The sequence below is a fragment of the Acipenser ruthenus genome, chromosome 4 (assembly GCF_902713425.1).
Source record: "Acipenser ruthenus chromosome 4, fAciRut3.2 maternal haplotype, whole genome shotgun sequence".
Classification (NCBI taxonomy): Eukaryota; Metazoa; Chordata; class Actinopteri; order Acipenseriformes; family Acipenseridae; genus Acipenser; species Acipenser ruthenus.
This window is the reverse complement of record NC_081192.1, coordinates 17,633,260-17,645,762: the sequence shown is the minus strand read 5'-3', so window position 1 is coordinate 17,645,762 and position 12,503 is coordinate 17,633,260. Positions and strand designations below refer to the sequence as shown.

The following is a 12,503-nucleotide window of genomic DNA, read 5'->3' as shown; positions in this document are numbered from 1 at the left end:
ATGTGAGATGGGCAGTGTGATGTTGTTTAAGCCCCTTTCACACTGTCACTCTTACCCGGGTCACAGTGACCCACCTCAGGATGTGGGTCGACACGCTTTGACCTGGGTTGTGCGAGACGAAATGCAAGGCGGACGTTTTGATATGTGCATTGTGCTCTTGCGTCTGTAACCCAGGTCAACTGTGCTTTTATCAAAAGCAGTGTAAAATCGCATACCCCATCTGCATGACACTGGATCCTGACCTGGGTAGGTTCTCACCAGGGTAGAGCATGCCAGTATGAAAGGGGCTTTAGATTCCAGTAATGTACAAAAAAAATTCTGAAATGCACATGGCAAAAATATATGCAGTAAAAAATAAACATCTATTGCAGTTCAAACCTGTTGTATTGCCTGATCTTGTTTTTGATTTAGTTTTTATGTCCTTTCTTCCTGTGCATTAAAAAAAAAAAATAATAATAATTCCCAAGTCTGCAACACATGACTGTGTAGGACTAGTATGAGTTTAAGCCTTATATAATTGTAAACTTGATTAGCTTGCTTTTAAAAAATATCTAAATTATAACCACAAGCTTCTTTTCAAATGCTGCAGTGAACTGTTTCTGTAGTTCTGTGTTATTGCGTGCTTTTTCATGCTGCATATGGGATGTTTTAAATGTAACATTTACATACAACTAGTTATTTTTGTTTCAGAGTTCACTATGCTGGATTCAATGTGACAAGACCAGAAGGAGACTTGGGAAATTACAAGTCAATCCCACATCATCACAGAGGAGAAGTTCAGTTCTTGGGAAGGTTAGTGTGGAAACCTTTCAATGTTTACTTCAGCCTATTTTACTCGGGATCTTGCATTGGTGCAAGCTTCCAGAGCTCCTGATCATTTACAGTAGATATGTAAAATAATATTTGCACACCATGCCTGCAAAATTGTTGATTTATTATACAGCAGGGCTCTACACTAACTTTATTTTTCCAGTTGCCCTGCAGGGCAACCAGAAAAAAATCCAGGTTGCCCGGAGTGAAATTTTTAGGTTGCCTGAAAACAATAGCCTTGCCTTGGATGTCAGTGCTCCCTCTCAAGGTGAACCACAATTGCTGCAAAATGATGCACCAATGTTTGCAGTGCATGGTGAATGTGTGCCAGCCAACTGGTGCCTTGAACCCTGGTTGGTTTGTGTGCCCTTGTGTCGAGGAGCTGTGCTTTGTACATCTTGTACATATTCTCAAGAAGGTCAGTTATATCCTTGACCTGTTTCTCCTCTCTGATGACATCTGTGGCTGTTGGCTCCAGGCAGTGAACAGGTATCACACATGGAAAGTCCTGCTTCAGAACTGCTGCATGACCTTTGTTGATGCTGTGCATCATTGCAGCACTATCAGCGCCAAACCCCACAATTCTTTATGTCCAGCTTGCAAGTCCTACATGGAGAGAACTAAAGCAGAGTTAACACTGTACAATAATTACATATTCATTGAATCATGCATTCCCATTAAATACATTTCTATAAATACATAACTGAAAAAATCACTGCACTTTGAAATACAATACCCACTAATAATTAATTGGCAGATAAATAATAATAATAATAATAATAATAATAATAATAATAATAATAATAATAATAATAATAAAGAATAATGGTACTCCACCTGGTGGGGGCAGGGAAACCATTCACTCTGCTACATTGCTAGACAGTTAAGCTAGTTTAAATATGAAATGCTCAAAAATCTACACCAAAACAATACTCTCTGCAGCCAGCTACATTTGTTATGACATTCTATAACGCAGCCCATAATTTCATTTGTGCACTTTTGTTTAGCTAGCTATATTCGCATGTTACATGTTTTAGCAAGCAAACAGTTTTACGAAGGCAAGTCACAGTTCCATTCACGCAAATTAATATAGGCACAGTAATACAGATATTGTATGAAACATATTTTCTATTGAAACATTAGCTAGTTATTTGCAAAGCAAATAATTTGTCAAGTACAATATATAAATCTAAATATCTATTTTTCAATTAGCAAGCTAAGTTAGCTACTTACTCCTCGACTACACCACGGTGGCCTGTGGCATCAGCTGTCTCAAGCTCCTCCACTCCAAAGAAGTGGTTGGTAGGGGTACCACTTTTAAGGTACTGTATGTACAGTCTCCAAATCCTTGTTGCTTATGTCTGTTGATGAGTTAAGAAAAATGCTCATACTTGGTTTGATTTGACAGCTGTCAACTCTGCCTTGATCAGATCTTGGTAGATGAATTCTGTGAACTTTGATGTGTGAACAAATACATGGATCAATTGGCTAGTATAAAAGTTTAAAAGATAGCTTTTCCTCAAACATAGCTAGCTAATTTTCAAATGATTAGACAGTAAGAAACATACCTGCGGCATGCGTTGTCGTTAAGCAGATCCCGCATCAAGTCTGTTCACTTGCAAATTTAACAATCTCAGAATATTTAGTGAATGGGGAGTTCTGATTTTGCCACGAAGTACGCTGTATTAAAAAGTTTATTTACTCGAGCCAATAGCTTCTTGTCCATTATTATAAGATGGTCGGGGATCGTTTCGGGCTTAGCACTGGACACACTCAATGAAATTTCCTTTATTCCGATCAAGAAAGCACCTCCAGTCTCTGCCAGTGTAGGATAGCTTCTACACATGTTGCAGAACATTTTGTTATTGTCCATATTGTACCCAAGCCATGAAAACTCCACTTTCCACTTAACCTGGAATTTGCCTTGCCATTTCTCCTCGTACGAAATCGCCGCATCCCCTTTACCGGCAGCCTGTGGCTACTACGACTACTTTGAATTTATATTTGTGTGTTTTGCATTTGTGGAACATCTAAAAGTTAAATTTCATTAACACTAGAACCGCCTTCTACAATACATGTTTTTATTTTGAATATACCCTACAATATTATATACAGTGAACTCCAAAAGTATTTGGACAGTGACACACTTTTCCTGTTGCTTTGGCTCTGTATTCCAGCACTTGAAATGAAACAATGACTATGGGGTTAAAGTGCAGACTGTCAGCTTTAATTTGAGGGTATTTTCATCCATATCGGATGAACCGTTTAGAAATTACAGCACGTTTTATACATAGTCCCCCCATTTTAGGGTACCAAAAGTATTTGGACAGATTAACATTATGTACAATAAAGTAGTCATGTTTAGTACTTGGTCGCATATCCTTTGCATGCAATTATTGCCTGAAGTCTGCAACCCATAGACATCACCAAACACTGGATATTTTCCCTGGTGATGTTCTGCCAGGCCTGTACTGCAGCCATCTTCAGTTCCTGCTTGTTTCGGGGGTTTTTTGCCTTCAGTCTTGTCTTCAGCATGTGAAATGCGTGCTCAATTTGATTCAAATCAGGTGATTGACTTGGCAGGTCAAGACTTTTCCACTTTCTGGCCCTGAAAAACTCCTTGGTTGCTATGGCAGTGTGTTTGGGGTCATTGTCCTGCTGCATGATGAAGTGCCGTCCAATGAGTTTGGAGGCATTTGGTTGTATCTGAGCAGACAAGATGTTTCTGTACACTTCAGAATTCATCCTGCTGCTGCCGTCAGCAGTCACATCATCAATGAAGACAAGTGAGCCAGTTCCAGTTGCAGCCATACATGCCCAAGCCATAACTCTACCTCCACCATGTTTCAGATGAGGTGGTATACTTTGGATCACGGGCAGTTCCTTTTTTTTTTCTCCACACTTTCCTCTTTCCATCACTCTGGTACAGGTTAATCTTTTGTCTCATCTGTCCATGAGACTCTTCCAGAACTCTACAGGCTCTTTTAGGTACTTTTTAGCAAACTGTAACCTGGCCGTTATGTTCTTGAGGCTTACTAGTGGTTTGCATCTTGTGGTGTACCCTCTGAAGTTCTGCTGGTGTACTCTTCTCTGTATGGTAGTCTTTGACACATCTATGCCTACCTCCTGGAGAGTGTTCTTCACCATTTGAAAGCATTCTTCACCATTTGAAAGCATTCTTCGGTCATCCACTATAGTGGTCTTCCTTGGTCTACCGGGTCGTTTGCCATTGCTGAGCTCATCAGTGCTTGCTTTCTTCTTAATGATGTACCAAACAGTTGAATTTGGCATCTAATGTTTTGGCTATGTCTCTGATTGATTTATTCTGATTTTTCTGCCTCATGATGGCCAGCTTTACTTGCATTGACACTTGTTTGGTCCTCATGTTGTCAGACACCAGCAACAGACTCCAAAGGCAAATGCAAAGCTTAGAATCAAGACTAGACATTGACAGCTCTCTTGTACATACACTAACGATGCAAACAAACACACCTGCCTAATAAGAAACAGCTGTGAAGCCAATTGTCCAAATACTTTTGGTACCCTAAAATGGGGAGACTATGTACAAAACGTGCTGTGATTTCTAAACGATTCATCTGATGTGGATGAAAATACCCTCAAATTAAAGCTGACAGTCTGCACTTTAACCATAGTCATTGTATCATTTCAAATCCAAAGTGCTGGAATACAGAGCCAAAACAACAAAAAATGTGTCGCTGTCCAAAGTAGGAGAGATTTCATCTTGAAGCTAACCACAGCGCTTCAGCAGAAACATTTCGATCAGAAAACTCCAAAGCTGCAGCAGCTCAACCTGGATTCTGAGCTGTGAGTGACACACAAGAGAAATCATATGTTTTCATTTTTAGATTAAAAACTACTTTTTGTTTTTACAGTTTTGTATGTACATAAACCTGTTTTCACACTAGTTTCTTTTGACATGTTTATTTTATTATAGTTCATTTTTTTTAAAGTAGTGCTTTATATGTGGTAATAAACCCTTTATGTTTGATTGTTCATTTTAAATACGGCGTTTCGGCTGTGCAGATGTTTGATATAATGTGCTTGAATAAAACTTTTGCGTTGTATCCGGAAGTTTGTGTTCCATTTTAATACTGATGCTGTTTAAAATGTACCATGATAATGACTGCCGTTGGCGGTTGTAGGTATGAGTAACTGTGGCGGTTCTAGTGTTACAGTAGTCCTTAAATTTGTACATTTTGTGTGTGTGTTTTGTACGGCCTTTCAGATGGAGATTAGGTGAGATTAAGTCGGAACAACAGGATCATGCCGGCTGAAATCTCGTGAACCACAAGCACGATTCCTGCTCTGGTTTACATTGGTTTTTACAGCTATTTTTATCGTGAGAAATCGATTGACCCTGCCCTTGGTAACGCTGCCAAAAGGACTTCCTTTTGCTGTTTCACGATGTATTTGAATGACGTCACAGTCATGACTGTAGAGTCGATTTTCATGTGCATGTAAACCAAACCATTGAAAATTGTCAAACTCCTTAAATTTGGTCTTTGAAAATTATCAGAAATGTCCTTGAAGGTCCATGAAATTTATATCAGAAAAACTGTATGAACCTTGTATTTACCACATCTGATTGAATTAAGCACAGATTGTATATTTTCACGCTGAGGTTTTATAAAATTAATATGTGAAATGGGCATACATGTAAAAGGTTTGAGTAACATTTCAAATGTTTAACTAGCCTTGTGTGATTTATCAGGTTGATAAATGACACGTTTTAAGAAGTAAATTCTGAATTTTATTTTTCTACAAAGTCAAATTAGCTTCAGAAAGTGGTCTAAATGGTTCAGAATGCATCTTGGCGCATGTACAACCCCAGAGCTTCGGTGGGCCTAAACAGGCTCCCAGTCAAAAGATTGGTTTTGCCCCAGGAGTTTCAGTCAAAATGACCACTGGCCACTTTCACCCATGATAATGGTATGTCCGCATGCACAAATTCAGTCGGGTTTTCGATTTTTAAACTTTCATTTCGATTTTATCAAAAACCAGTTGGACGTCAAACAGCTGAAAAGCTGATTTAAAAAAAAAAAAATCAAACAGACTTGCATCGCACTGCATCATTATTTTGTGTACAGCGTAAAGAACTCAGCTGCACAATATGCAAGGGACCTGCAGTATAGCAATGAGAACATGCAGATATAAGATAAAAGGTAAATGCTAGCATGCATTTCAGTTATTTTATTTGTGATGGCAAACACATATGTTGTACATTTAAAATTGTTCTTATATAGTAGTTTAACTTCTAATAACTCTTTTTTTTTTGAGGTGTGCATAAATTTCATTGAATTTTTTATTTTTTTTTTACTTAACTAAACAATATTGTTTTTGTCTTTCTACAGGTACAAGTTACTAAGGTACTCCAAAGAACGTCAACATCTTGATGGTTTGAACAACTTGAACTATACCCCAGAAATTACAATGTGTAGTTTGTATAAAAACATAACGGTGAACCTTACTCCAGAACTAGCTCCAATTGAAGACTATTGATCTAATATACATGGCCACAGATTCAGTGAATTCCATTGAACCAGTAATGAAGATCTCACGCTGAAACTTGTGGCAGTTCAGAATGGGAGTATGGTGTAAAATTTCAAAGTTACTTTATTTTAAGTGGCGATTTTTTGAGGGAATTTAGGGCCCATATAATCTAACAGTTGATTGTGTGTGTCATTGCATGTTAAGTGTCAGTGCTGGCTTTTGCTAATACATTCACATCACCGTAAGGAAAGAGTGGCAGCAGTTACAAATTAAAATGTTTACTGCAAAGCCTTTATAAATCCATTTAGGCTTTGTATCACTATCTGTTACAATGTGAAGCCACTTCACTACATTGGGAGCCAATAGAGATGTTTCTCTTTAATGTTCTACGCATATCATTTGTGATTTAATTTGAAATTTATTATTCTTTGTGTTTTTTAAAGTGTAGTTCATTTTATGTGTACATGTGATTGTACATGTTAATTTTAATTATTATTTTAGTAGCACTCCTGGTCATATGTAACAAGTATTGTCCATTCTTCTGGCTGTATAGTGTATTGCAGATTCAATTTGCATGAGTGAACATACGTAAATGCAGGCCTTTTTAAACCAATTGTTTAACATATTAGAATTGTGAAACATACCAATGTATCTTTTTTTTTATTATTTATTTATTTATTTATTTATTTTTTATTTCTGCTTTGGTTTTGGCAGCTATGACTACACATTTTTATTTGATAACCTATAAAAATGATGCGAGGCCTTCCATGTGGGAAGGTATAATGCATATAATGTGGGCAGAAGTTTTGACGACTTTTAGATTGACTGTCTCCTGCATGCCTTAATTTATTGTATTACTGTGCATATATATATATATATATATATATATATATATATATATATATATATATATATATATAATTAGTGTGTGTGTGTGTGTGTGTGTGTGTGTGTGTGTGTTTGTTTATTTGATCAATTCAGGTGTTTTACTTTTGCCTATTTTGTTGCATACAATGGTTTTGGATATATTTTTGAAGTGCACTGTTTTAAAATCTAGGGTTCTTATGAAGGCATATTAGTCAGTCACAGGGTGTTCCAGAACAGATACAGAGGGATGGTAAACGTGCCAGTGCTGCTTGATGCCAGAATGTTTCTGACAAAATGATTACTTTAGTTATAAGTATGATTTGATACTGCATTTCTGTTTAAGCTGTACAAATTATTTGAAATAAGCCTGAATGAGAGGACATGATGGTTGTCCTTGAATGGCATGTGGAATCATATTTGGCTCTTGTTTTTTTTTTTTTGAAAACTTGTACAAAGATTGAGCACAGCATGAAATTGCAAAAATAAGGATTTTATTTTTGTACCTTAAACTTTTTATTTATTTATTTATTTGGTTTAAAGCAGGAATACAACTTTTTTTTATAGCATTCATATATTTCATAAACTCTTAGACCAATTTGGTGCTTTTTTTATATATATAATTTGCCAACTGTACTGCATGTGCCACAGTGCTCCCATATATAATGCAAAACAAACTTGACTGAGTTTTTAAATAAGTGTTTTGTAAATAACTTTTGGAAAGTTGATGAACAAAACTGTTCTAGACAGCTGAGCCAAACCTCTTACTAAAATGTGTCTTAATTTGGGAAAACGTCACTGGACCTCCATTATTTTAAGTGCTACTGCAGTAAACAGAATTTACAAGTCTCTATTGCAAGATCTAAAAACAGAAATGAGAAGTAAGTGCTGAATGCTTCAATAGTTAACTATATTGCAGTACAGTATTTCAATGAGAAACTTTAGAAGATTATAAAATAGCTGCATGCTAATCATGTGTTAGGCATAGAGTAGCCTATTGGAAAGAGGAGGCCAGGTTCCAGGAAGACAGAAGCTGTCTGTTTAAATAATAATAATAATAATAATAATAATAATAATAATAATAATAATAATAATAATAATACAAATGGATGAGTAATCTACTTGCCAATCAAATAACTTATGGCAAAACTTTTTGAAAAATCATGAATTCTGAATTTAATAAGATGTGTGTTTAGGGAACACGAAAGAGCAACTAAAAGTTGTAGTATTTATGAATACCACAGAAACATATCTTGCGGCCATGCACATTGGTAGCTGTATAGTTTTATCTCATGACTAAGGAGTTTATTGCAAAACATTCCTGGCTGTCGGGATGGAGGTAAATAACATCCATTATAAAAATAAAAATGGACTTAAAAACCAGTTGCTTTCCATAAGTTACTGTTTGTCAAATAATCCCTTTTTTGTTATTAGTGTTCACCATTACTAAGACATTTTAATGAAGAGCATAATATTTTGCTGTATTCATATTTTTGTGCCTTGAGGTGTGGTTGTTTTTTTTTTCTTTTTTGTATTGTATAATAGATTGACTGAACTAGGGATGGAATAGTTCTAGACTAGAATCTCGGTGTGCACTTTCTATTTTTTGTTTTTATTGAGCCCCTTTTCCTAGACTTTTTGCATTTCAGGTTTAAGCAGTGTAATTATAGTAAAAATGCTGATCTGATTCCAGGGAAACACATTTGCAGTAAAACTCGAGACTGTTTCATTCTGCTGACCACAATTTGGAAATTTGTATGATACACTGCACAATCACCAGTGTTTACTTTTTAAATCTTTTATTGTAAATGTATATAGTATGATCAAATATCTGTGGTGAGGTATGAAAGTATTTACACATGGTTTGATGGCTAATGTAACCTCTTTGTTACAACATGGCTTCAACAAAATGCTTTTCAGTATAATATGTAGGCCTCCTAGGACATGGCATGGGTTTCTTTTAAAAATACTGGAAGGTAGATCTAGTTAACTTGGCGAAATATTGTATTGTCCAAGCTGTCCATGTTAAGAAGGTTCTGCAGTAAAACGATAAAACATTTTGGTACAACTTGAAGCCTGTTTGTTATTCTAGTGAGACATAATCACCAGTGGTTTATCTGAATTTCTAGTAACATTTTGTAACAAACCATGTATTCTGTTTTACCAAAGGTAAAACAATCTCTGTGTGTGTGTTTGTTTGTGAGGTGTGTTACATTGGTCATGTTACTATGTTAAGACAACACAATCGTACATCAAAACTGGCATATGTGTGTTGCATACCAGTGTGTGTCACCATGCTGTAATAAGTTTTACCTTATGTAGGTAAACATAACACTTATTGTGACGAAACAGTGGAGTAGCACAGCTGCAAATGAACTTCCTTGTGTACTGTAGTCCTCTTATTTATGTTTATAGAATATTTGTATATTTATCATGTATATTTGTCTTATGAAAATAAATGGTAGCAAAACAAATGTGACTTGTAAATGCTGGTAAACTCTATCAGCTGGCTAAGGTTTCTTTTTTGTTTTTAATATATATCATGAGACCAGCATTGACCAACATCAAAAAATAAACTTTAAATGACCATAAGATTTTTTTATTTTTTTTTGTCATGCATTTTTGTATTTCTTGCATAATTTTATTAAATGGTTAAATGTTTTATGTTTACAGTGAGGGCAAAATAAGTACTAGATTCTAAAAGCTGATAACCAGGAATAAGTGAAATATTTCCATTAACAAGAATTAATACAATGGAGGATATACATGTTTATTCATGCGCTTTGCTGACTACAGCAGTAGTTGTGTAAGAGAAGGGACTCAAGAGAACTGCAAGAGTATAATGACGATGACCAGCATTATTTGCTTGAAACACCACCTGAAAATAAAATATACGTGTCATCTTTACAATTTATAAAAATTATACTATTGTAACAGTTCATTTAGTCTGCTGTTTTTCTAAAATCTAAATCAGTTTATTAAACACATCTCATTGGTGTATTATTTTTAAAGATGAGTTCTTAATGGAATTAACAGATTTACATTACATTCGTAAAATGTATTTCATTGTTGCTGAAGCCAAAAATGTAATTTTAGCATAATAACTTAAATGGATGTTACAATTATCATTATACATATTTATTTATTGCTGCTGGGCCATACAATGAACGGTTATAATGAACTGGCATAACACATTCACAAGCTGTGTTGGGTTATTTATTTTATATATATATATATATATATATATATATATATATATATATATATATATATATATTAAGCGCAAAGTAAATAATGCTTTTATTTTTTGTTCTTTTTACTTACTTCTGCCACTTCGTGAAAGGGGCTAACACCCATGGGTTTCCAGTAGGATTTTGTGTCAAGCTCCACCTTGTATGTTCCTTCAGTGAAATCGGCCTCTGGGATTAAGTCATGGACCTCTCCTGTGTCATCTGTGACACTGAATGAAGCAGCAAAAAACAAATATTCTATCTGATTGCATGAAAAGCAATTAGCCAATGTATGTTAATTAATGTTGCATTCTGATAGCATCTAAAAACAGGTATGGGAGCAGCATATGTTCCCCACCACACCTGTAAATTCAAAATTAGAGCTATTAGGATGACAAATGTTGATGATCATGTACATCAACAGTATGTGTAGAATAGGAAATGGCAATTAATAGCTTAATGTAAGTGGTATTTAAGACCTAGATGTCATTAAGTAAGCAAATGAGGTGTTTTGTGTCCTTGTACTGTATATTAAAATAACTGATTTTACAGTGTGTAAAAACTTGTTTTCAGTATAAATCTGACAGGCACCTCTATAAATTTCACAATCTACTTAATATGCTAAATAAGGGTAAGACCACATTTCATCTTAATTTTAATACAAAGCTTTCCAGATATATGCAAAAATGTAAGTGTGATGTACAGATGGGCAATTGTACGGACAGAAAACTCCATACAAAATCCAATGCTCTCAATCTGCTTTATTATGCACGTATGTACTGTATAGCTTAAAACTCACCTGCTAGCTATCAACTGCCAGCTTTTATCCTGTGCCTGTCGATGGATTTTAATCGCCACCTTCCCAGCGGGAATTCCCATGACTGCATCAAGAACTTTCACCATGAGAGGGCACTTGCTGTCAGTTTCACCATGGCTTTTGTGGTCCTAATGTACATATAAAAAAACAAAAAGAATTTATTAGTTAGAATAATTTCTTATTTTTTAATTAGGTTGCTTGTTTATGTTTTAAATTAAATTGTCAGTATCAGCACTTAAGATACAACAGTAAGTTTGGATATTTAAATCCTTTATTAGGCAATTTGTGTATTTATGTTTCTACTTGTTTGGAACAGGACAAAGTGATAAACAAGATAAAACTTGCTGAAGTAACTCAACTCAATCTTTTATTCCATGGATTGACTAGAAATACTGGAAAATCCAAAATAATTATTTATTGCTCCCAGTCAACCTTAGATTGCATTGAAAACAGGTAAAATACCCTAAATGTTACAGATCCCAGACAATAATATAATATAAAAACTTACCAGTGGTGCTGCATTACAAAGAAAAGCAGTGGCAGCTAATACAACAAAGAAACTGGAGGTTGCCATTCTGCTTTTAAGTAAGAGTTCCTCACTGTTGTGCGCTGATGCTCTCCTTTTGATTTTATACCCCAACTTTTGTTTTTTCAATAGACCATGTGGCCTAAAACCTGCTGACACTGATTATTGACTCAGTAAATAGTAGGCGAATAAGTAACCTGTGCAAATGTGCTGTGTAACAGCATTCCAAAAGATTCAGCCTCCAACATAATCCACCTAGCGTAATCCCCAATGTTGCTGCACATATTTTAATAATTCACAATCTTTCTCATTGCTGGAACTCAATTTAGTTGAGTGTTGTTTTTAACAGTATAACGTGAATTCATCATGCTTTTTTAATTATTTTTTTAAAATCTTGCACTAAAGATAAGAACCATTATCCACAATACAGTATATTGTTACATTGGGAAATACGTTACAGAAATAACTTCCAAGTAACAAAGCATGTGTGCAAAGATAAACGTTGGATCTAATGTAACATTTTTTTATTTTTTTGTTAAACTGTAATCGTGCATTAACTACTTCTACCAAAGAATGAGCACCAGCTGTGCAGATTAAGTCATCCTTGGAGCTTGGTGCTGCATATGATGCTGCTTGTATCTTTCACCCATAGTGGTTACAAATGTGTGATCAACGTTTCCATCCAAAAATAATGTTGCATTAAGAGGTTTAAAGACATGTTTTCGGTATCAGGAATTCAGTACTG

At 35.2% G+C, this 12,503-nt stretch overlaps 2 protein-coding genes across 6 annotated transcripts in view; one reads left to right on the top strand and one right to left on the bottom strand.

Annotated features, from left to right (window-relative positions):
- Window positions 1-7,214, top strand: part of LOC117399277 (beta-1,4-galactosyltransferase 6) — a 44,037-nt gene extending 36,823 nt beyond the window's left edge. For 4 of the 5 annotated variants that reach the window (XM_033998366.3, XM_059022104.1, XM_059022105.1 and 1 more), the window contains 2 exons: window positions 691-792; window positions 6,183-7,214. In XM_033998366.3, the coding sequence (XP_033854257.1) occupies window positions 691-792; window positions 6,183-6,330 (250 nt within the window). In that variant the 3' untranslated portion in view covers window positions 6,331-7,214. Of the gene's footprint in view, window positions 1-690; window positions 793-2,022; window positions 2,117-6,182 lie in introns of those variants that run through there. The other variant, XM_034920575.2, reaches the window with a different exon arrangement.
- Window positions 7,215-9,768: 2,554 nt separating this feature from the next.
- Window positions 9,769-11,897, bottom strand: LOC117399615 (transthyretin-like). The gene is made up of 4 exons (XM_033998904.2): window positions 11,741-11,897; window positions 11,215-11,360; window positions 10,510-10,645; window positions 9,769-10,063 (listed from the first exon to the last, which is right to left on the bottom strand). Exons 1-4 carry the CDS (start codon window positions 11,804-11,806, stop codon window positions 9,956-9,958), a joined length of 456 nt encoding a protein of 151 aa, XP_033854795.1. The 5' UTR covers window positions 11,807-11,897; the 3' UTR covers window positions 9,769-9,955.
- Between the last annotated feature and the right edge of the window lie 606 nt (window positions 11,898-12,503).